The sequence below is a fragment of the Puma concolor genome, chromosome D4, assembly GCF_028749965.1.
Source record: "Puma concolor isolate L17-30 chromosome D4, mPumCon1.1.hap2, whole genome shotgun sequence".
NCBI classification, from domain to species: domain Eukaryota; kingdom Metazoa; phylum Chordata; class Mammalia; order Carnivora; family Felidae; genus Puma; species Puma concolor.
The window spans coordinates 43969218-43994224 of record NC_141679.1 but is presented as its reverse complement, the minus strand read 5'-3'; the positions used below and the strand labels follow the sequence as shown (position 1 = coordinate 43994224).

Genomic DNA, 25007 nt, shown 5'->3' with positions numbered 1-25007 from the left:
GCACAGAGCCCGATGCGGGGCTCAAACTTGTCAACTGCGAGATCATGACCTGAGCCGAAGCTGGGCACTCAACCAACTGAGCCACCCTGGCTCCCGGGAACCATAGTTAATATCAATAATAGGAGGTAGTTTATCACAAGGAGTTCTTTACTTCTGAATTGGTTTGTGACTTTGGCATTTTCTCTTTCCTTGACTCAGACTATATCAATATCAGCAAAGAGGTCAGATTAGTGGGCATGCTAATCTGAGAGACCCTGTGTAATTATAATAAAGCTTTCTCGCTAAGTAGAACTTTTTACAAAATTGCTTTTTATAAATTACATGTAGTATCTGTTGAATTCTGATTTATTCCGTATTTCCATTTTAAGTTAAGATTCTGGCTTCTGGTCTCATATTAATGTTTTAATTCTCAGTATAATAAGCAACACCTTTCTGTTTCATCAGTATGTTTCTTCAGTATGAAGCTTCCCAATGTATTTCACGCTTAGCAAAGGAGACACTTTGGGATTCACTGCATTGTTTTCAACAGCAAGACATGTGGATAGTAAATCACTTATACATGTCTCCAATGTCTCTATAGTATCTCCCTCTAAGCAGATATGTCCGCTACTTTTCAGCAATGGCCTTCAAACAGCTTTATGATCCAGGAGAGAATTATGTAAATAAGTAGTACTTAAACAACAATTTGCAATCAAAATTATTTGAAAGATTTTTTTAGAAAGAGTTAAGTTCATTTAGTAGAGTCTAAGCTACACAATATAGTTTCCAAGAACCTTGGGATCCTTAAAATATTCCAAGGAGTTTCAAACAGTCCCTGAATGCACATAACAATGAAAAGGCTGGTAAGCGAGCACCTGTGGAGTTACCTTTGGGTTTATAGCAGGGAGTGGGTATGATGCATTCCTCTTTTATGTGGGGCTTGGTTTTGGGGCTACAACCTCCTGTGTGCATTCCACGATGGTCGATGCAGAGGACCACCCGATACCTGAGGCCCTGGCCGCATGTCACCGTGCACTGGAAAGAGAAGGCAAGACAGAGGAGACTCATAGCAAAGCCTTGTTCACTTTGCCTCATCTCTCACCTGAGACTTTAAAGGGCTGCTTTTATATAAGGACTCCTGGTGGATTTGTACCATTTCTTACCATTCATGGAATCTTTGTTATTTTTGGCTACTTAGGGTGAAGGTGGCTGAAAATTAAATCACTTTCAATTCTTAGATTTAGATGAGTTAGGTAGCATTCCTGAAAGCACCCACTGTGTGCCGAGTCCCAAACCAAGTAGTGAAAAGAAGGAGAAAAGAAACTGTAGCGTGTGCTCAATTTTGATTGCTAACACTGCATTTTAACTTTATTGAGTCATTTTGCTAGCTCCCACATGGACATTGACATTTATTTGAACAGCCATCATAGTTGACACGTATTATTGCAGCATGGCTGATCCAATTGATTATATGACACAGTCAAAACTGTTCAAGGGAGTTGATTCAACAGCCAGATGTAGATGGCACCTCCAGTGGTTCCAGACACCTGGGAGCAAGTCTAGACAGAGAGAAATGTCCAAGCTCTGATCCTGCTGCCACAAAGCCACGTAGTGAAGTGAAGTGCCATCTGTGTGGCTGAGGGCACAGTGGCTTATCTCCTCATCTTTCTATCTCTTTTGCTATTTCAAACCTTTGCATTAGCAGCCATGAAACCTCAAGTAATGTTTTATTTAGGCTGCTGCAACAGTTTCCCTAATGTTCTAGAATGTTCTGGTTTTAATTATCCTACTTCATCCCCATTCTGATTATTTTGCCATTTCCATTTCATCTTTCTTTTCAATGAATAATACACATAATTTTAATTTAAATCCACTCAGACCCTTTTTGGACATAGACAAAGCACAAGAAATACAAAATAAAACCAAACTGTGGTCTACTGAGCTCTATCATCCGAGCAGCTTCTAGAGACTCAGGATCAGTCACTTGGCCTCGGCTGCTCTTGACAGACATTTGCCTCTCCTTGCCACTTGAGGGAACGTTATGAGCGACAGAGGCTTCTGGAAGTAACTTGAAGAAGCTATACATATTTACTCATTTACTTTTGGCTGTGCTAGATTTGGGGCGTGCCTACATCAGGGCTAAACTGGTGGGCTTCTAGACACCTCAAGAGAAGTGGGGAGCTGCACAGGGTAGCTGGTGGGGTCATGACGATGAGAGGGAAGAGTGGACTTACTCTCCTAACGAACAAAGAAAGAGGGCACAGTTACCGGAGACCACTCCTGTGCCAGCCATTTAGGACAGTCAAAAATGTTGCAGGGCTGCACGATGGGCATCTTAGGGGTGTACATGCATTTCCACTCTTCCACTGAGGTGACATGCCCCTGGATGTCCTCCTCCACACAGGAAACTGCCCGGCTCTGGATGCCCCCCCCACACGAGGAGGAGCACGCGGTCCACGGGGTGGCCTCCCACCTACAGAAGCAAGGGGAGTCATCAGGGCAGACATGCACATTGCCGAACCTCCTCAGTGACCTTTCCGACCAACCCCGTTCCCAGTGCCTACTGGGGCAATCAGGTTCTGAGAGGCTATGGTCAAGAGGACTGAGAGCCATCTAATGCCTAAAATCTGATGAGTACGAGAGAAGGATTCAATGTTGGCAACAGTGCTTTGTAAACCTTGAAGCTCTACATAATGTAAGAAATACTGTTTGGAGAGCTGTCCACAGGGATATCTGTGCTGTCTCTAACCTACTCTAACGGGGGCTATTCAGTCCTTCTCCTTGTAGTTCGAATATATATTCTGTGTATAATATTTATATTATTTTATATTTTATAAATATACATTCTGCATATATATACTGTTATATATTTTACCATGATATATATATATAAATATATATATATTTACTAAATCCCATTTAAATATCTTCGTTAAGACCAAAACTGGTTACTCAATTAACAGGAATAATTTGCACCTGGGCTGATACTTTCTATTTTCAATGCAATACTTTCTTACTTAGCTTCTGGATACTTGTGTACGAGAAGCTCATGAAAGATCAAGGCAAACCAAAGACACTCCGTCCCTTGCTTCTACAATCATCAGCTTTGGGACTACATGGATTCAGCACAATTCCGATGTTCAAGCTACGCCATCAATACACTAAGGAGCAAAGGTGATAATGTAATCTTCTTGTTCCCTAACTGTTGAGGGATACTGGCAGTTAGCATTCCCCTAATAAATAACTCTTGGAATTGTGAAGAAGTTTTGTTTTGTTTGGAAGGCTGATGGCACTGGAATCTAAAGATACAGTTTAGTAAGGGAGAAAAGAACAATATTATCAATAACATTTAAGAGAATTCCATTGCTTTTTAGATCTCTGCATAGCTCTGCTGCATTTGGGACTGGATGCAGAGAGAGATCTTTGCCCCATTTACAGAATATAGAATTTTGAAAAATGGAAACAATGGGACCGAGCTTGTCTTTCTTACATATATTCTGCTTGTTGATGAGGATTGCTAAGGAATTTTAAGATTTCCCTTAGAGTTATGAGAGATATAGTTTTAATGAGAGAAAAACAAAATGTCATCAAGTTGATCTACTTGAAAAGTTAAATTTAAAAACACTGCACAAGCATACCATGGAGACATCAATTATTTTATAAGTAGGATTCATGCATATTGGGAACCTGAATGCTCTTCTGTATGAGCCTGGATAATGTATGTTTTCCAGTTAACAGAATTTTCCTCCACATTTTCTTTGCACTGTTTGAGTCTAGGAAACAACTGTTATCTCTATTGCCAACAGCCTAAACATGCTGCCAAGTACAATATTTTCCTATGCATATTTCCCCAGGAGACACAAAAGCAAATGCTATTATGGGGAAACTGAGGCCCTCCGTTTAGCCTTAGGAGACTTTCTGGTCCCTTTCAAGAAAATGAAGCAGCTCTGTAGAGGGTCTCTCTTCTAAAAGGGTAAGACCAATTCTCATTTATCCATGTAAATCTCTGGAGAGCTTCCCTCTGGATATGGATAACAGGTCTGATTCAGAATGAAATTAGGCTGAATATATAAGTACATATTCACATTACATTTGATCTGACAGTGAAGCGGGAATATGTTTTTGAATGTACATTTAATCTCTTAGAACATTAAGATTCCATAAAAAGAGCACACTTTCTAATTGGTACTCTAATGTCCCTAACCTTGACCCTTCTAAAGTGAGAGTGATTAATTTCTGTCTCAACATTTGGACCTGACCCATAGTGTAAGTTCATAAACAGTAATAAGTATCCTTTTCAATGCCAGTGATCACAGAAAGACAAATGATGCTAATATTATTCTAGGAATTTATAGTATGGGTCCACCATATGACTATAGTTCTATATAATGAAAAATTGTTGTGTGAATCCTGACATAATAATAGGGTTATGTGGAATTTCAAGGCAAAACATGTCTGAGTGCTTTAAAGAAAGTATAATAAAAGCTGAAAGAAGACATCAGTTAGAATATCTTTAAACAGGGACCAGTAAGTACTTGGGGAAAAAAAAGCATATCCAAGAATCTCGTCCTGGAAGAATACTAAATGGGTTCACATATCACATATTTTAATTCCGATGGCTTTTAATTTTTTAAATACATAGTGTGTTTAAGAAATTCTCAAAATTCAGAGTGATGTGGAAAACATATATATATATATTAATTATGAATTAAAGATAATTCATCAGACTACATTCTTACATTACATTTAGGTATGTGTTTCAGTCAAAGACTGAAGGCAAGAAAAAAAATCGGAAGACTCAGTAACTGTGCCTTGTACCTACACTTGTGGACTAAAGCCCATTTAAATAATTTCAATAAGGAAAGCCTTCTGCCTTGATCAGAATGTAGCTGCCACCTGAGAATCATTTTTGAGCCTTAGTTCTCAACTTTGGGTTTTTTTTTTGAGACTCAATACTTCTTATAAGAACATATTTGTAGAAATTGCTTCCATTTACTAAGACTTTATCAACTAAGCAGAATATCTAACTTTAGAAATAGCTTAGTAACAGAAGTGCAAGAAATATAGTGTTTATTTGATAATTATCCTTTCTCATTGTGATGCATGGATAGGCCAGTGTGGACACAGGATGGCATTAAGGAGGCTCATTTCAATCTGTCATTGAGAATACTGGGCTTCTAGCATTTGCGGGGAAATTAGAGTATATAAGAAACAAAGTTTAACCTAAGACAGGCATTAGTTATACCAGAGAAATATAAACAAGAGAGATCATAGACATGAAAGAAACGTAGGAGTGCCATTACAAGAAAAACATAACCTTGATGTTGCTCACTCCTGACACCAACTTTGCTTTTATCGTAAAATATTTGGTCTTCACACAAACAAATACGTGTGTCCTATTTTAGAGATACAGAAACTGAAGTCAAATGAAATCTTGGATCAGTAAAATTAATCTCTTTATATTTTCACTCCACTTTTTTCCCCAAGAAGCATTTACTATATTACTTCGGTTCTGGATCAAACCAGCAAAATGATATAGTCATTTATATAGTCATTTATATAGCATTCTATAGTCATTTATCAGCTTTATCAATATAGTCATAGAAAAGCGGGAGCGTAGCTGACTAACGAGGTAACCCCTTAGTGGAAGAGCTTAAAAAAACCCAAACAGCTATATAGAGTACAAATCCGATGTCCCTCTCTACATGCAACCGTTAGGATGGTGAAAATCAAGTTCTCTGCCAGGCACTGGAAGTATTTAAGTAGAGGCTGGATGACAGCTTTCACTGGTGTATATGTATTTTATAAATATATGTATATCCATATACCCATGTGGGAATACATATTCACTAAATACCCATATACACATATTTGTATAAATACATATGTTTACAAATGTTGGGTATATGGGTGTGGTTGCAGGGAAGGAATGGGACTGGGAAGCATCTCTGGGGAGCTGAACTAAATGACCTCAAGAGCCCCTATTTGGATTCCATTTCATTAAGTATTTGGAGATTTTCAATCAAACTTTGTTTTATTTTATAGTTCAGAATTGTTTTCTGGGCTTTCATTAGTTTGAGATTGAGAAAACTACTCGCGATTGGATTTAAACTCTGGGTTCTAACTAGCAGCTGGTGTCCTGGAGTCCAAGTGAGCAAAGAGAATAGAGCAAAGGCCTCTCTTAGCTCAGGGGTCACTTCAAGCACGATTCTAATTTCTTCTGTCTGGGGAGCTGTTTCCAATGTGGCAGACCATACACTCAGTAGCTAGTATATTTTTCAGCTTCTCCAGTTTTCTTATGAATATATTAATAAAGAACAAGTTCTCTTAACACTTCTTCAGTCACTTTCATTATTTTTTCTAGTTAAAAAATATATTGTACTTTAAAAAAGAAACACAGCCCGTGGAATTTTATGTTTTAGAAAAAAAAAAATGTCCCCTAAATGTTCTGAACAACAAAGATAGGAAAACATCACCTTTTTGTACACAACTATAATTTCTTTGGAACAAAAAAGAGGATTTTTAAAGCCCTTATGTAGAGTAATAGCACATCTGGAATCCCACATTTGTGGTACTGTGATAATACTTCAGGCAGTGTTTGCTTAACAGTTAGCAATAGTGCTTTAATGACTGGGGTCCTTTTGCAGGGAAGCAAAACAGGACAAAGGGAGTGAAAGAAAGACACAACATAACCCATACACTCTATCTAATAAGAGTGAATTACTGTGTCCACCTCAATGTAATAGGATCCTATCTTAAAAAAAAAATTTTTTTTTTGAATGACAAGCTCACAGTCCGAGCAACCCAGTATTATTCAGAAGCAGAGCTCAGGATGGATTGCGAACTATACTGTCTACCATCTTACTTTTACAGAAAAAAAAAACCCACAAAATCTATATCTACATAGATATATAAAAGAAGCAGAGGTTGATTTACTAATTCTAGCATCAGGATGGTTGATTTACGTACCGAGGAAGGGGATGGTAGAGGTCATAAGGCATGATCTGCTTGTATCCGTCACTGTTAGGAACAATAATGCCAACCCTCTGAGTAGAAGGTACACACAATAAAATAAACACTAAATGATTACATTATACAAATTTTGTTAGACAAATGCAAAACAACATTAGTAAATTGTCTCTGCAAACAACACTAAAACAATTCAGTATCTTTATGCTGGCACGTGTTTGAGGATGGGGCAAGTTCTTTGCAAGGGCACCGTTTGCTATAATTAGTTCTCTGATCCAAGCAGGAAATACCACTGGAAAGGGTGGTGGCAAGAAAACTTGGCACCTCATCATTAACTGTGACACAATAAGCTTATAAATGTTCTTTAATCCCCCAAATTATACATCCTATGAGGTCATTATTATCATTATTAATGTTACTTCCAGATGCTCACCAAGCAATTATAGTTACTGTCTCACTCCTGATGAAAGAGAGAGCTATGTATAAGAGTATGTACCTGGGAATCGACAATACTCTGTAATGTGCATTATCAAATAGGTTTTTTCTCTCAGCATATCTAAAGATTTTAATGAATTATCTTGGAAAGCAGTGAACTAGTGAATACAGTGGGCAGCTACCAACAAAAGCAAGTTTCCTACAGAAACAAAGGAAGAGCAGTTAAAATGAGATAAGAAATAGGAAAGATCTTTTTTGTGTTCTATAAAAATGTGATATTGTGTTAACTGCTATTACAGTCATGGTTGTGATGGTCATGACTGTTGTTAGTACATCTAGTGTCATGGGAAACTTGTGAGATTCAGAGATAGAGCCAAAGGAGCCATAAGAAATGACATTATGGGCTGTATGGCTAATGGATTCACAAGAAATGATATTATAGGCTGTGTGGAAGTCCCTAGAGGCCTTATGGACTCTAATAAACTACACTAAACTACCTCACTGATTTCAACTAAAGTTTCCCATTGGCAGGACTTTCTTGCAGAATCCCCTGGTTTGTGGAAGATTTATGATTAATTGGTGTTAGATAAAAGGGCTAGTATAACAGACCCTCTATCAAGAGTGGGAGACATAGAGAGCTCAGTACACAGCTGTCACCCCAGGACAAAACATGGTAGGGCATGAGCAGAAGACACTTATTCCACAACGGACAAATGATAGGAAGTCTCTCTTTTGAATACTGAAGGAACTCATGTATTCTCTATGTATCCCTGGGATAGATGGATGGGTATATATTTATATATCCATATTCAATATAAATGTTGATATTTATATTTAAATAAGTTAAGGCTTATGTTTTAATCTCATTCTCTGATTAGGACGACATAATATGTTCATTTTAGAGGGCTAGCAAATCTAAGCTTTTGTATAAAATGGGTGAGCTCGGTATACTATGGATCACAAAGATGAAAAATAGCACTGCCTGGAGATGATCATAAATAAGGAGGAAAGAGGGAGTGATAAAGATAGTTTCTGAAGAAATTACTGAGAGGTAAGAGGATACATGAGAGAAATTAAATCTAAAAGAACATGGGAAACAAAGCTATAAAAGATAGATTTCTATTTCCAGAAAAGACAACCATTGGTGTACTAGTTTACTTGTTTATCTTATGTGACTAAATTTTCTTTTTTCTTTTTTTTTTTTCAACATTTATTTATTTTTGGGACAGAGAGAGACAGAGCATGAACGGGGGAGGGGCAGAGAGAGAGGGAGACACAGAATCGGAAACAGGCTCCAGGCTCTGAGCCATCAGCCCAGAGCCTGACGCGGGGCTCGAACTCACGGACCGCGAGATCGTGACCTGGCTGAAGTCGGACGCTCAACCGACTGCGCCACCCAGGCGCCCCTGTGACTAAATTTTCTATCTTTATTTGCATGACTAAAGTTTTTGTACTCATTTGTAGGATTAAATTTTCATGGTGTATGGATGTGCACTGGTCTACAGTAACAATATTCGTGAAGATGGATGCTGCATTTGAGGAAGGAAAAAATACCTTGGCTCTAACAGAAAAATGGAATGAGTACTAAGATTAAACTTTTCTCCCTGTTTTTCGAAGTTAGAGAAACTTCCTATTCTTTTCTGCCTTCTTCTGACAGACAATAGGATGGGAAAGACTAATCGTCTCTCTCTTTTATTATAATCATGTTGATCTCTTTCCAATAGTTCTTATGTCTAGTCATTGAGGAAATTTTCTTTCTAAAAGAGCTATCTTTTAAAGAATTCCAACCTTCCAAAGTTCTAATAACTCTGGATATGCATCTAATAGTAGTTAATTAAGAAATTATTGAAATAGACTTTGCAGTTATATTTGAGCTAACCCTAGTATCTTTACTCATGCCTATAGCACCTTCTAAGTGCAAAGATGCAGTTCGTTGCCTTCTCTTCCAAAAAAATTTATAGCTATGGTTTGTTATCCTCAATATTAGAATGAACTGCTGCAGATGTCTGCCAATTGATTTATCAGCTGATGATATTTAAAATAGAGGCAGTGATATTGAAGAAAACAGGCTAGAAGAGAAGAAGGGGGAAGAAAAGAGGGTGTGTATAGAATTCAAGATGTTGGGCTTTGCTTTGGACTGATTTAGAAATTGTGTTTTTGTTTGAACAAGGAGCTCTAAACCTGGATTCAGCAAAACTATAGCTATATTTGTCTTTCTATGGCATGGGTCATGGTGAAGACTCATAAAATCACTCTATGGCACCTGTGAAAACAGAAAGATATCAAAACAATGGTGCTCTGTCCAGTCTTGCTAATGCATGTTCATGTGCATGGGCTCTGCTCTCTCTAGGGGTTCATGTCATGGCCCTGGCCTTTCACCACACTGTCACAGAAGGGTAGGCACTGTGGCCTAGACGTAACTTCCTATTGCTTACCTATTGCTTAGGACACTTGGTCTTTTTCTTAGGCAAAGTGTACATATTGAAGAATGACGAAAAAGGATGCCATTTTGGGATTTTAAAAAGCTCTTGCTACGTTTAGGGCTTGATGTGTGTGGTGTGTGTGTGTGTGTGTGTGTGTGTGTGTGTGTGTGTGTTTGTGCATGTGTGTTTGTATTCAGACATGTATCTGAATATGTGGGGAGTGGTGAAGGAGGCAAAAATAATTTTAAAACATTATCAGAAAGGGAAGCTGTAAAAAGCAGTCCGTTTTTGGGTAAAAGCACTCATTCTCCACTGCCTTAACTATTCTGATCACTCATGCACTTCTTACACCCAGCAGTTACCTGACTCTATCAGACTCCCTGACATCAGGGGTCATGGGGGGAAATGAGAAGATGAGGATAATGTCATTCTGGACTCATGTAGTGTAAGAAGGAAAAAGCCATGGTACCTCATCCTCTCAAAGTACACACCTTGAGGAACTGTTCCATGATAGGAGAATGCCTCAATTTTAAGACAGGCTCATGTAATAAAAATATTATGCCATCATAAACATAAAGCCTTTTGAACCATTTTTAATGACACAGACATTGTCAACTGAAAAAATTTCAATGCAGAGTAGAACATACTGTGAACCACAATACTGAGAAAATTCATGGGTTTGTATATCTATTTAATCATTTTTATAGTTCATATATGTGTGTCTATATATAGACACATATATGACCCATATACATATGTATATAGAAATATATTAAAAAGACCAAAAAGAGTTGTTAGTTCCTGGTATTTGGATTAGCAATTTTGCCTTCATATATCTTTTAAATGTTTATTTATTTATTTTTGAGAGAGAAAGAGCACAGTGGGGGAGGAGCAGAGAGAGAGAGAGAGAGAGAGAGAGAGAGAGAGAGAGAGAGGGAGACACAGAATCTGAAGCAGGCTCCAGGCTCTGAGCTGTCAGCACAGAGCCTGATGCGGGGCTTGAACTCACAAACTGTGAGATCATGACCTGAGCTGAAGTTGGATGCTTAACTGACTGAGCCACCCAGATGCTCTTGCCATTGAAGTTTGATATTTTTCTGTTTTCCAAGTTTCCTATAATGTACAGTCACAGGAATTAGAATATTCAAGTAAGACAAAATACAAGTCCGAGAAAATAAAAGAGAGACATTTAAAAATATATTATGAGCAGATGAAATGAGGCCATCACCTCAAATCCTAAGTGGCATTTAAAGATTATTGAGTCTGCTCTGAAATCTCAGAAGCTACTTTAGAACAATATGCCTGACTTTAAATGACTTTTAAACATCAATCTCTATTCAGGCTCATTTATTTAGTAAACCTCTCTTCAGGAAAAATCCTAATAGAGCTAACTCTATGGGAGCCTAATTTGTGGAGTTCTGTGTGTTTTTTTTTTTTTTTTTTTTATAATGGAAATGAACCATAACAAGCCCTTTCATGGTTTTAAGTGTCCCTTTCTGTGAATCTCTAAGGACCTCTTGCTTCTCCTCTCGAGCTGCAGAGCCTAACTTCCTGACGGCTGGATGTGCTCTAGGTTTGTCGAGCTCATTGTGTCCGGACAGTTCATTACCCTCCCCTGCAAAATGCTTCTTCTCCTGTGATCACTGTGACTGTTCAGAGCACTACCATTCTCCCATCCACTCAGGTTAGGCACTATGGGACATCTTTGTTGCTTCTTATTCCCATGCTCCCTAATGGCAGTCAGCTCTGCCGTTGTGATGTCTGCCAAGCACATCTCCTGGTGACACAAGTTTGGGTCCTTTTGCAGCAGTCAGCTAACAGATCTCTGCCTGCAGGCATTGCCTCCCCCAACCCGGCCTGCTCGCTGCTATCACAGTAATCGATATTTTGCTTCCCATCTCTAAAATCTTAAGGGGCTCCATAATGGCCAGTGAAATTTCTGAGTCAACTGTTACCTCTTCTAAAGCCTGTCCTCAATTTCCCTCTCAACATCTGGCAGAAATTCTTTCTTCCTCTTCTAAATACCCATCACACTAACTCCACTCATTGCTTTTAACTATCTACTAAGTCCTAATATGTGTAAGTTTTCTTTAGTTTAACACCATGGGACAGAATCCATGTCGGTTCTTTACTGGATCTCTTAACACCATGCCCTGTGCAGGGGCAGTTAGTGAATATTCACTGGATGAAGTCATGCTGTTGGTATGCAGACACAAAGCCAAGCAGTACCATCCAGAATGAAAGCAAACAAACAAAACAAGGTCAAAGAAACTCTCCAACAAACTGCCATTCACTGTGCACATGTTTAGTCCCACTCCTTGCCTTCTGCTAGCTCTGGCATCTGTGGGAGGGAACGGACTGTTTGGGAGGGGGGTTTGGCAGTTAAGGAAGGCTGCTGGCTCTCAGGTGATCTGAAGCACAGAAAGGACAGTGTAATGACACCTGTGCTTCTAGCCTGCTTGGCCAAACTCTGCATCTCTTCCATTAGTTATCTCCCAGAAATAGCCATGACAGCTCTGAAAAATCTTCTCTGTCCTGTCTCTCGTGTCTTCCAGATGCCATGCTGCTTTGTAACTGTACAACTCTGTCTGGGCAATGTTGGGGCCCAGATTCTAGTTGATTTTTCTTTGCCTTTGTCATGGTACCAGGCATAGAACCTGGTACAAGTCAGACAGTCAATTAAAAAAAATGAATGAAATTGTGGGTGGTGGAGGGAGCTCTGGCACGAAAGGGAGTATTTCATCACCTCTCGACAACCCTGGAGCAACAGAAACCAGTCTCTTCCTAAGCAACAGTTTAGAATGGGGGAGGGGAGAAGTAACAAAAGTTGGCAAAGACACAGGCATTCACTTTTTCATGAGTGGTGGAGCACAAAGGATCATGGCATACTAAGGAAAAGGACCCCTGAGGAGCTGGGAGATGGACAGTCAGTTCTCTTTTCTCTCACTGTCTTTCTGTATGATCTTGAGTGCTTGACATTGGGACCTCTGCAAGATCTAACTGGATGAAATCAGGGGTTTTAAGATGAAGTAACCCATCTCATGGAGCTCTATCTTACCTGCCCTCTTCTTAGTGGCTGCTAAAGGTAGAGCTTGCCGCTCTATGGACCACAGATTGAAAACCACTGAAGTAGGTGATCATCTCAAAATCTTTCCTACTCTAATGTTTGATGACTTCATAAAACATAGTGGGTTTTCCTAGGAAACAGGGGATCCACCAAATGAGAAAATATTCTGCAAATAGTTCACACTTTTCTTAGACCATTGTGCTCATGAGGCAACATTCATTTATTAGGAACCACACCAAGAGAACCCTGTTTCATCACTTGGGTTTGAAAATATTTTTAAGGCACATACTCATTTTTCTGCTATAAAACCAATGGAGAGTTTTTGATCATTTGACCCCAAATATTAGTATTTCATTGATATTTCTGTGGTTAATATTCTTGACATTAATGAATGCAATTTCTGAACTGCTTTTAAGTAAGTGGGAGTAATATTTCCCTGGGCTTTGTTTATCTCTTCCTGTACTGTCCTAAGTGATTGGTCACTGTTTAGTAAACATCAGTCTTTATGCTTATATAAAAGAGGTTTGCTTGACCTGAGTATGTGATCATTTTGCAGACCCATAGCAAACTTTGTATTCATAGGATTGTCAGTTCTGAACTTGCTGTGGGGGTCTATGTTGGGCTTAAACCAGATATTACAGGATGCTGATGGCATCATGAAGAACAAAGGGGGATGTTCTGTGGGATGAATGCTTGCCTCAAGGATCAGGTTACCTGAGTTTACACAGTCGAGGAGATACTTTGGAAGTACTTAGATTTATAATCCAGCTTTCTTTTCACAATCTAACTCGGGGCAGATCACTCAACCTCTTTAGGCTTCAGTTTGTTTATCTGGAAATACAGATACTAATCTCTGTCTTGCTATCCTCTCAGGGAATGTGAAACTGAATTGAGAAAATGGATGTGAAAGCACTTTCTAAACTTCAAATAGAAGTAACAAGTCATTTTACAGATTTGGCTCTCATTGATAATGATAGCTGACTTTTGTTGAGTGCTTGCACCCTTGCTAAGAGCATTATGTGTATTACCTCATTTAATGCTCCTAGCTACTCTCTTACAGGAATATTATACTCATTTTACAGAAGGCAAAACTCAGACCTAGAGAAGTTAAGTAAAGAAGTTACTAGCTAGTAAAGTCAAAGTGATAGGTTGAGGTTAAAATGGAGGATGACGATGATAATACCTGTTCTAGTAACTCACAAATTAATTAAGAGAATTGCGTAAATATTTATGCTTTTAAAAAGTATAAAATGTAATATGAAAAGTGATTATCATTATTAGTAATAATGAGCTGATTGGGCAGGACTGAACTGCCACAATAATGGAGTTACAGCTGATGGTCTGGTGATGTGTGGTATGACTATAAACTTGGGAAGGGTTTGACCATGCATCCTAAAAAGAACCAGAACTCTGCTTTTTTACCTCATTATACATAATACATGAAAGTGGAAATGGGATTTTATGGTGAAGTTTCTTATTGCTTACTCATTAGCTACTTAAAGCAGTATATTCAAATGAGGGTGATTAAAAGTAAGTTGTTACTTTTCTAAGTCATTTACCTCTTGCAAAATAACAAAAAGATTTCCAAGATTAGAAAAACATTTCATTATACTTTAATGCTAACTAAGGAACCATTTTCTAGTTCTGACAATAAGTTCTCATTTTTTGGAGACAGGGCATAAATCCTATCTGAATTAAACAGCAATGTGTCACAGGTGGGTAAGTGGGGATTATTAGGCAATTGCACATTGTGATTTGTGGAGATGCTAATTACCTTAATTTCTCATGGTTGTTGTATTTTAAAAATCTGATAAGTGTGATTTACTTTGATATAGTTTTTAGGAATTTATGTGTCTTGCTATTATAATAACAGAGAACTACATTTCTAGACCTATATAGAATTTCTCCTCCTTTCATGGAGGAGAAAGCTGATTTCTGGGAAGATTAGGTATTCCTCTCTGAGGTAACATCAACACTATCATAATCATGATCTTAGTCATAATAGCTGTAGCAACTAACATTTTTGAGTGCTTCTCATGTGTCAGACATGTATCAGTCAAACTTTTTAAATGTATTAGGACATTTATTTCTTATGATGACCCTGTGAGGTAAGTATTATTATTTTCCTCACCTCATAGGATGAAACACTGAGACTTAGCGAGAAGAAGTAACTGTCCAAAGGCTACTCAACCAGTAAATGGCACAGCCAGGATCCCAAGCCAACCTGTTTGCTCCAAAGCTCCCCTCTTAACCACCAGACTATTTTGCCATTGGGCTAGTTGGTCACGAAGTTAGTGTGACCAGATTTTTATATGCCCTGTACACATAATGGCTCTCATGATGCAGATTATTTCTTTAAAGTTGCATTTGAGATTTTGTTTACAATTTGAATGATAGCCAGGGATGACTTATGCAATTTTCTGTCAAATTAAAGGGAGCTGGATAAAAAAGTCCACTGGAACTCACCAACAACTGCCGCTTGGGGCATACAAGTTTGGGCATTTTCTCAGGAGTGTTGCTCTGAATTCCTTGAGGGAAGGGGGAATCTGGATGCAGTTTCAGCTAGAAACAGATTTGTTTGCTAATGATTGTGACCATGATAGTGTGATGAGTGAGAGCTTTTTTCACTTTTCCAACCTTTGCCAATTTAAGCCCCCTTCATTACTGCCTTGGAGGGAAAGCTTGAGGCCCATGCCAGAAAAAATCTGAAAAGGTGGTTCTCTGATCTTCTCACAAACAATGTCTTGCACAATTTCCCCCAGACAGCATTAACAGTCTTTTCAGTCTCATAGACTGAGATATATACGACCAAATGTAGCATAATTCACATTAAAATCCACTCTGAAAACATAAGGTGCTTATCAGCTGAACTAAAACTATGCCTTTTTAGTTGTTGGTGGACCATAGGCATACATTTTGAGGCTCTCTGGCCACATGATGGGTTTTACCCTTCGACTGGGAGGCAAAGATGATACAAAAAAATCACACGAACAAACAACAGCAGAGAGAGGCATTAAAAAATGACAGAAGCTATGATTCTAGCATGGCAGGCAAAGGAGGGGATTTTACATTTGATTAGATTCTAAGTGTCTTAGCTACATGAGAAAAGGTTCATACTACAGTGTTAAATGAATGCAGTGGAAAACAAATTAAACAGGCAGTAGATCACGGACAAATGGGGGCTGGGAGGGCATGCCTCTGGACTTCTGGAAGTGCCCAAATTGAGACTGCCACCAGAACACCATATAGAGCATATGAGGGGATTAGTGAGGCCATAGCTCTGAGTCACCAATGAGAAACATTCTTAATTTTAGCTAAAAGCCATTAAAATTTTAACTTCATTTTCTCTTCCCTTCCATTGTAAGTGTTAAGTTTGGCTTCCTTTTTGAGACCACTTTTGGCAAGGAGACAAAGTATTTTACCACTTCATAAAAATGACTGCATAAAAGACATCAGCAGAGAGCAACAAAGCTCTCTTGGGCTGGAACTTCTGGCAGCCAGGTAGGCTCAAATGTTGGTCTAGTAGTATAGGGGACTCATATTCCTGCCTCAGCAAAATGTCAAGTTACTATATGTCATGGATATTCAGGCTTGCTTTAGGATAGTGGAAACCAAGAACACTAAATTGCTGAATTCCAAGTGTCCACGGTACACAGTATGATCTCATCGATGTTATGAGCTATAGACAAGACTGGAAAGCAATATAGCAAAAACATTAACAGTGGTTATTTGTGGCCCCTAGGGATTATTAGTGAGTTTTATTGTTTTCATCATAGGCTTTTAACTCATCAACATTTCTTAGCATTAAGCATCAGAAAAAAAGCCATAAAACCATAAAAATGTTTTGAAAAAAATGGGCTACATGTCAACAATCCCTTTAACTTCAAGATGAACCAATCCACCACCATGAGAGTCAGTGGATATTGTCAGTGAGTGAAATGAGTAAGGGATATCATTTAGTTCATTAGTTCAACTGTAAACATTTACTTATTATAAAGCAAATTAATGCAAACAATGAGGCTATTTTGGTAAACAGAAAAAATTGGATATCAAGGATTATGGCTAATGGTCATCATAACCAGTTTATTTCTGGTTTGTTTTGGTTTTAGATGTGCAGCGATGACAAAATTCCTATTATCTCAGAGAAGGAGCTGCTAATGATAACAGTTTTTACAGTTCACCTTGCAATCTTAGTATACCTATTTTTTCAGTTAAACAGACATACTGAAGAACTTAATGATGAGTGCAAAAAGTAGTCCCTTTGGTGGTATAACATTTTTACAACTGTTACAACAATTTTTTTTTTTACAATTTGGCTGAATTTTAATAAGTTAAAATTAGTTTAACATGTTTAAATATATATACATATATATGTATAAACATGAACGTTTTGTGATTTATTGTTTAAAAATACTTCAAAATGTGTAAAATGAAATTCAGTGAAGCAACTCTATGGAATTATAGGTTCTGTAGACAAGGTCTGAAAGCCACAATTTAATGCAACAAACAACCCTCTCACCCTCATTTTGTGGATGAAAAAACTGAGGTCCAGAAAGGTAAAATAATAAGCCTAGGGCTACACACTAATTATTTAGTGTACTTTTTGCTGTCCATGGTACTTCCCAGCCTTGACAAGCAATAAACTTGGCCTTATGAATGGGATTTTGCTTTCAAATAATATATAATAGGTCCTAAGTCCTAGTCTCATACAGGTAAAGTGAACAAATATCTCAAGGGCTACATAAAATAATTTTTTTGAAAATTCAAAAATATGTCAGCACTAAGAATGTCTACGTTTTCCCTTTGAGGGTTTCTAATTTTAGACACAAAGGCCATAGTTTAATGTCATTGTGTCACTCTTGATTTAACTATTAGGCAGTTAAATCTGTAGTTAGAAAGCAGTTTCTTGAGGGTTCAACTCGGCTATGTCTAACAGGAGGGCAGACCTATTTTATACAGTAGGTTCTCTGGAACCATCGCTTCTTATTTTCTCTCAGAATTTAGAAAGGTTGCTTTGATCCCAAGTATGCAAATAAAGTACAATGAATTTCCCAGTGATCCTTGAAGCAGCAAATCTACATTTCCTAAAGCAGTTTCCTCTTAAATCTCTCCTACTGCTAAGTCTTAATCTTTACAGCTTTGTTTAATTACTTCTGCATTGAAAAAAGCAGCTTCCTGACATTTGCCTCGAACTTATTTTTTCTTTCTCCTTAATAGCCACCTGTCCCAACATTTATACATGTGCTGTATTAGATGTTTTAAAATAACAAAGGACACAGACAAGGCATAAAGTTCACATGCAGACTTCTTTCAATATAGTATGGCCTTTTGCTTTGGGATAGTAAGAAATAGGCCACAAATACTATTCCAAACAAGAAGAGATAAAATTCAGAAGCCAGAAAAAAATTGAGTAGATTATAAACATTTTCTTAAAATTGTTAACAAAATGCTCTTATTTCACAACTGTCTTCCCTGGCCATCTCTTTATTGAAGTTCTTTTTCCCCCAGATATGGGGGTGACTCCCCCATTTCTCCTAGAAATTCATACATAAATTTTGATGAAAGCGTGTAAAGACTTTCAAAGTCTTTCTCTGGCTGAACTGATCTGTCTGAATTAGGATAACTATGCTTTTCACACACTGGTCTTCTGGTATAGATATAATAAGTATATTATATACTTATTATATAATAAGTAGAATAATTTAAAAGTGGGGTTGAACTGCATTGGCTATAATCATCTTGGCTAAAAACACTTCATACTCTTTTTTTTTTTTATTTTTTTTATTTAAAAAAAAAATTTTTTTTTTTCAACGTTTATTTATTTTTGGGACAGAGAGAGACAGAGCATGAACGGGGGAGGGGCAGAGAGAGAGGGAGACACAGAATCGGAAACAGGCTCCAGGCTCTGAGCCATCAGCCCAGAGCCTGACACGGGGCTCGAACTCACGGACCGCGAGATCGTGACCTGGCTGAAGTCGGACGCTCAACCGACTGCGCCACCCAGGCGCCCCACTTCGTACTCTTAATATTTCCAAAGTTAAAAAAAGTCCAAGCAAAATTTTAATACCTGATTCAGTTTTTATACCATATCCACTTTTTAATACATAATTTTCTGGTGTAATATGAGCCTAAATTAAATTAAACTTCACCTAAATTATATAATTATAAAATATCATTTTTTTCTGTTTTTTTTAATGAAAACATGTTATTCTGAGTTCAGTTTTATGAGCTAAGTATATGAAAGAAGCAATTTTGTATCACATGCAGAATTTAGAATTCATGAATATGAGACAGACAGAGTACAAGAAAATAACTTTAGAAAGTTAACAGCAGAAAACACAAACTTCAAAGATAGAACACTTTTCATGCATGTTGTTCATGTAGTATTTCAACTATGTAAAAATTTTGTTTTATGTATACATGATTACTCCACTATGATTTAAAAAATAATATTGAGGTGCTTCTAAGAAATCCAAGGAGCTTTGGAAAGGATATTTTATCTTTTGGTGTTCGTGATTAGCTTTGTAGGAGAAGAATTTTTTTATATCCTCTCTCATATGTTGAGGATAAGGAAGCTAATAAAGAGATTTACCAGGAAGTTCTGCAACTACAAAGGCAAATGCTACACCATGAACAGATTGTTGACCTGTATTTTATGACTACTCATCATCTGAGATATTTCATATGTCAGTCTGATCCTTAATCCTACAAATAACTGAGGGCCAATCAGATTTCCAGAAAGCAACAGTACTAGTGCAAGTGTCAAGTGTCTCTTTAAAACTCCTAATTAAAAAGACCTTAAAAAAAAAAATCTGACTTATTGCAAATAAGTCCTACTTTCTCTTTGACAAAGTCAGGGTATGTTAAAATTAGAGCTGTTCTAAGACTGGTTTTTATTCTAGTTAATTACTGTGGACCAGGGTAAAATGGGTCAGTTGTGATCCTTACATATGGTCTACTCTGACCATGTCACTGATCAAGTGACAAAGTTAAAATGGAAGGAATCCTGAGAACATTGTGCCACCACCTTGGCCTGAACCTTGTTAAGGAGGGATACAAGTACCAGGATAAAAAGAAATCAGAAGAGAAAATAGCTCTGAAGAGTGCTCCGCAAGTGGAAACTCTGGAGATCCTGAGAGGGCATCATACAGCTTCAAGAACATGGGGCGTGGGTACGGATAACACATGATTAGGAATGGTCCCTGGACAGCAACACTTATTTATTTTTAATTAAATTTTTATGAAGCTGATGGAACTCAACTTATGTTTATGATAAATAAACTAGTAAATCTGACTGACCTGGCTGGACAAGGATCCAAGTTGCACTCTTGAAGTTTGGGTTTGGGTTTGATGTTCTCTGGGTAATAGTGACAGTATTGATCCGCAACCACACGGTTGCTCCGAAGATCGTAACACTCAGCCGATGTCAGCTGGTAACCTGCAGTATCAAACCATCCAGGCAAGTTTCAACACACATGTCATATTAAAGTATAACGTAATATACTTCTTTATACTTCTTGGCCATCTCACATTAATGAAAATTCTTCCCCAACACTTCAGTAATTTCCAGGACAAAAGAGAAATATGGAAGGCTCATTAATCTTTGCAGGCCTCAAATACGATTTTTTCCACTCAAATTGTAATAATCAAATATACTGTAAGGTTTGAACTACATAAGGGCATAGCTAGGTGATCAGACTCTGCTGTAAGTACTATTACTAGTAATTTGTTTTGTATAATCTAAAAGTGTAACATGGATATCTGTATTCAAAAGAGATGATCAGTATTTATTTGCCAAGGATCTCATGCAAAGATGCAAAATTGCCTCCCTTGTTTCTGAAGCACCAGGAAGAATAAACTCCCAAATCAATCAATCAATCAATCAATCAATCAATCAATCAATCAAATAAACCCTAACACTGCTCCCCTTGATGAATGGGGGACAACGAAATAAAGCACAAGATGGGGTCCTTCCAGCTGCCTGGGAACATTATTTTTGTCTAAATTCAACCTGAGTAGGCTAGGCTGAGAAGGTGGAGGATTAAGATCCTAATAGTATCCATTAGGAATCCCTACAAAACAACAACAACCATAATAGTACCCCCCTACTGTTCAATTTTTGCTTCACCTAAAATCCTTTCTCATTTCTCTTTAAGTCTCCAGCCAATAGTTTTTTAGTGTCCATGCACAAGTTCCCACTGTTTAGAGAATTCTTTTAAAAAATAGCACTGCTGAGTAATGCTTCATTCCATTCATAATGTGTTTTACCTTTTCCACCTGCCTCTTTCTTGTCTTGTGGATTTCTAGTGAGGTGGTGATGAAGACTTAGATTCTTAGAGTGAAAAATAAATGTACATGGAGAATTTTTTTAACTTAGGCTTTTTTTTTTTTTTTTTTAAATCATTCTAACCCTAACCAACCTCCAAAATATATTCTCCCTGGCAGGTGGTTGAATATTGTTATTGCTAGATATATGTTAGAAAGTCAGATTGAGAGAAGTTAAGAGACTTGCAAAAGATTTTAGGAAATCAGAAGAAGGCTTATAAACCAGATTTCCTGGCTTGAGGCTGTGTTTTCAGACCACCCACAAAAATTAATTGTTCATTAAAGGCCTAAAAAAAGAGCTTTTAACAATTTTACTGTAAAGATGAAAAGCATGGAAAGTAATAGGTAAGAACACATGTTCCATTAAACTTTTTATTTTATAAGAAAGCCAAAGAGCAAAATGACATTTTAAATAAGTAAATATACTTTTATTTTTCAATTACATTATACTCTAAAGCAGATAATGTTATGATAAGCTAACCATTTTACAATTTTCCATATAATAATTTCTACTCAAGGACAGAGTTTATCATGTAGTAAAATGTGGGCACAAGCAATAAGTATATTATATAACTGAGAATATGATTTTTAAAAATCATAATTTGTCAGCTTAAAAACGTTGCTGGAAGCTATTCGAGAGTGTGTGTAATGAAGGCTTAGAACAAAAATGAAATAAAAGACCAAAATAGTCAGATAATTCTGTTTTCCAATGTTTCACAAGGTATTTTTAGCCACAATTGTTTACACTTAGCAAAACGGTCAACCAGCTGAATGTGGAACCAGAAATATAAAAAGGAACTCAGAGATCATTCTTTTAGTCATTGTCAAACTGGTCCATGAAGGGGGAGAAGGCTGGTTTCCACAAAGCTCATATCTTTATTCTGAGCAATACTCCTTTTATTTGTGCTTCCTAGTAAGATTTCCTTTGAAGAAAGTGTTTGATAGCTCAAAACATTTGAAGACCACTGATGCTTCTACTTGTTCACTTAGATGTGAGGAAAATAAGGTTGAGAGGGGTTGGCTATATATGAATCTAACATTAATCCCCTTACTATATAGCAAGGCATCATCAAGCTTACTGACATTACCCTCTAACACCAGCTCTCTATATGAAATTGACATAGTGGGCATATTATGGAATTGATACTTCGGTCAAAGCATGGTTTTCATTTAAAAAGAAAAGAGGAAAAATAATTATTTACCTAGAAAAATAATTGTTTACTTAGATTTCTTTCTTTGAAACTATTTCCTGTACTAGTCATTCATAAGTGTATCAAAATAACATTCTTATGAAACATCAAAGTAATTGCCATTTTACTTTTAAACAAAGTTATTTTCTCTTCAGAACAGATAGAACAAATGGAAACACTATTGTGCCGAAATGCTGAGAAGCTCAAATTAATAGTTATTTAGCAACCAGGTAAAAGCACTTGAAGGTATTTCTGACTAACTGCTTTTAGGCTAAAATCTAACATTGCTCTAGAGGACCTGATTTTTAGTGATTTGTTCACATTATGCAGATGAAGATGAATTATTTCATACGTTCTCACTGTTTAAAAAAATAATAGATAATAATTTGTTTCCATTTTGAGGTATCATCCTTTTTTTCTCTTGTCGGAATAATCTAGTGATACCCATGTAGATGAGCTACTTAACACCAGCCAACAATCCGGTTTCGGTGAAGGTGGAGCCAGAATTTATTTGATATGCTGGTTTTTAAAGGAATATACAGACAATTTTATGCTCATTAAATCAGCAAAATTAAACAATTTCTTATAATCCACAAATACTGGCTCAGTTGGCAATGAAACTCAAATATTCATACTCTGCTTATTACCCTTCTGGAAAGAATTTTGGTAATATATGCCAATAGCCACAAAAATTCTGAAACTCACTCTTGAGAATTTATTCCAAGGAAATAATTTGAAAGGAGAAAAGGAAAAAGAAACTTGGCTATTAAGTTATTCGTTACATTATAAGAGAAAAGTTTAAGTGAACTAAATCTTCTATAAGGATAGGGCTAAATAAATTATCATAAAGTAATTTGAAGCAATTATTATGTAACCATTATAATTGTAAAGGGCAGAAAATGGGAGAAAATATCTTTTCCAGTAATACAAAATGCTGTCCCTATTGCGGATGTGATGGAGCAGAGATAGGAATTCATTTGGTGACTTTTCAGGAGAGATGATGGGATAGAGCTTAACAATAACCAAGCTGAAGTCTACAGAACAGTGATTTTTTTTTTTTTTTCGGGTAATAAACTATTCCCTTTAATTAAATTCATCTCTGATTCTTTTTGAACACATTATGCTACATAGTAGGCCTGACAAACACTCTTCACTGGACTCAGGAATAAATAAGTTCTCTTCAACTAGGTGAGTAGTTGATTCTCAAATGAACAGAACAGACTCAAGACCGTTTCCACTAATGGGACTCTACGGACAGAAAATGTTCATGGGCCATCCCGACTGAGGTATCCACCTTACAGGCGGACTTCTGGATTTGGCCCCATTCAGAATAAAGAATCTAACCCGTCACAGCACGAAAGTTCTTCCATGTTGAAGTGGCTACTTTTACAACAGCTAAGCCTTCCCTCATAGAAGCTAACAGTTCCTAGGCTAAGTCAACACCATTACCTCCTCCACAGGTTGCTGAGCAAGGAAAGAAATCTGTCTCCCTCCATCGGTGGATGATAGGCTGATAAAAGATGAACTGGACTGTGCTGTCAGCGGGCCCTGAGTTGTGGATCTGCAGGAGACAAGAGACAATAGCAAAGAGAGCAACTAGTATGACAGAGGGGTGCTTTCTTGATTCCTTGCAACTCTGGAAAAGAATGTATAGTAGCACGGATGGTTTCAGGCACTGGGAGAGAAGTGGCCATAGCAATATCACCCATCTTACCAATCAACCATTCACCATCACCACCATTGCTTTCTCAGTTCTTTTGCCACGAGCAACGGATAGCAATGTCTCAACTTGTGATTCTAGTAGGGTCTTTTCCCAGGACACTTATTCCCTTTCCCTCATTTATTTCCAACTTTTCTGGTGTAACAGGAAAAATTATAGGTATTTTTAATTTCTATGTATGTATATGTGTATGTATATATGTGGATTTATAATGTAGGTTCAGAAAGAGAAAATTTGTTCTGAGAAAATGATAAATGCCATATACTGCAAGAAATGAAAGATACTATCCTTTGTTAACAAAAAAAATTAGGGGCACCTGGATGGCTCAGTTAGTTAAGCATCCAACTTCAGCTCAGGTCATGATCTCATGGTTTGTGAGTTCGAGCCCCACACCGGGCTCTCTGCTGTAAGCACAGGGCCTGCTTCAGATCCTCTGTCCCTCCCTCTCTCTCTCTCTCTCTCTCTCTCTCATTCTCAAAAATAAATAAACATTAAAACAATTTTTAAAAAAGAAACGAAAAAAATTAAAGAATTAAATGGCTCTGCCCACCCAGAGACATACATGGTGTTTCCTGGCAATTTAGTGACTCATACGTTTTCATGTGCAGAATTGCCAATTGGAAGCTTGCTAAAATGCTAATTCCTCAGCTCTTGTCCAGAGATCCCGGCAACGCAAACATTGATAGTCCAAGTACCAAACTTTAAAAAACACCAACTTCCATTATAAAAGCATTTACTTTGAATACAACATGTGCTTATGGAAATGACAACTCCTTTGTTTTTCAAAGGGGGGAAGTGAAGCAATAATCCTTTAATAGTTCTTAAAAGTATAAGGTTGAGAAAACATACTTAAACTGAAGGAGCAATGCCTTGATTTCATGAAGACATAATAACATGTC

At 37.3% G+C, this 25007-nt stretch overlaps 1 protein-coding gene across 6 annotated transcripts in view; it reads right to left on the bottom strand.

The window, feature by feature from the left end:
- Window positions 1-25007, bottom strand: part of ADAMTSL1 (ADAMTS like 1) — an 885884-nt gene that overhangs the window by 203397 nt on the left and 657480 nt on the right. For 5 of the 6 annotated variants that reach the window (XR_015243567.1, XM_086685377.1, XM_086685374.1 and 2 more), the window contains 5 exons: window positions 23838-23949; window positions 20173-20311; window positions 6949-6999; window positions 2248-2452; window positions 867-1014 (listed from right to left, as the gene is read on the bottom strand). Coding sequence is in view for 5 of the 6 variants with exons in the window: in XM_086685377.1 (XP_086541503.1) it covers window positions 867-1014; window positions 2248-2452; window positions 6949-6999; window positions 20173-20311; window positions 23838-23949 (655 nt within the window). In the remaining variant the exon portion in view is untranslated. The remainder of the gene's footprint in view (window positions 1-866; window positions 1015-2247; window positions 2453-6948; window positions 7000-20172; window positions 20312-23837; window positions 23950-25007) is intronic. The other variant, XM_086685375.1, reaches the window with a different exon arrangement.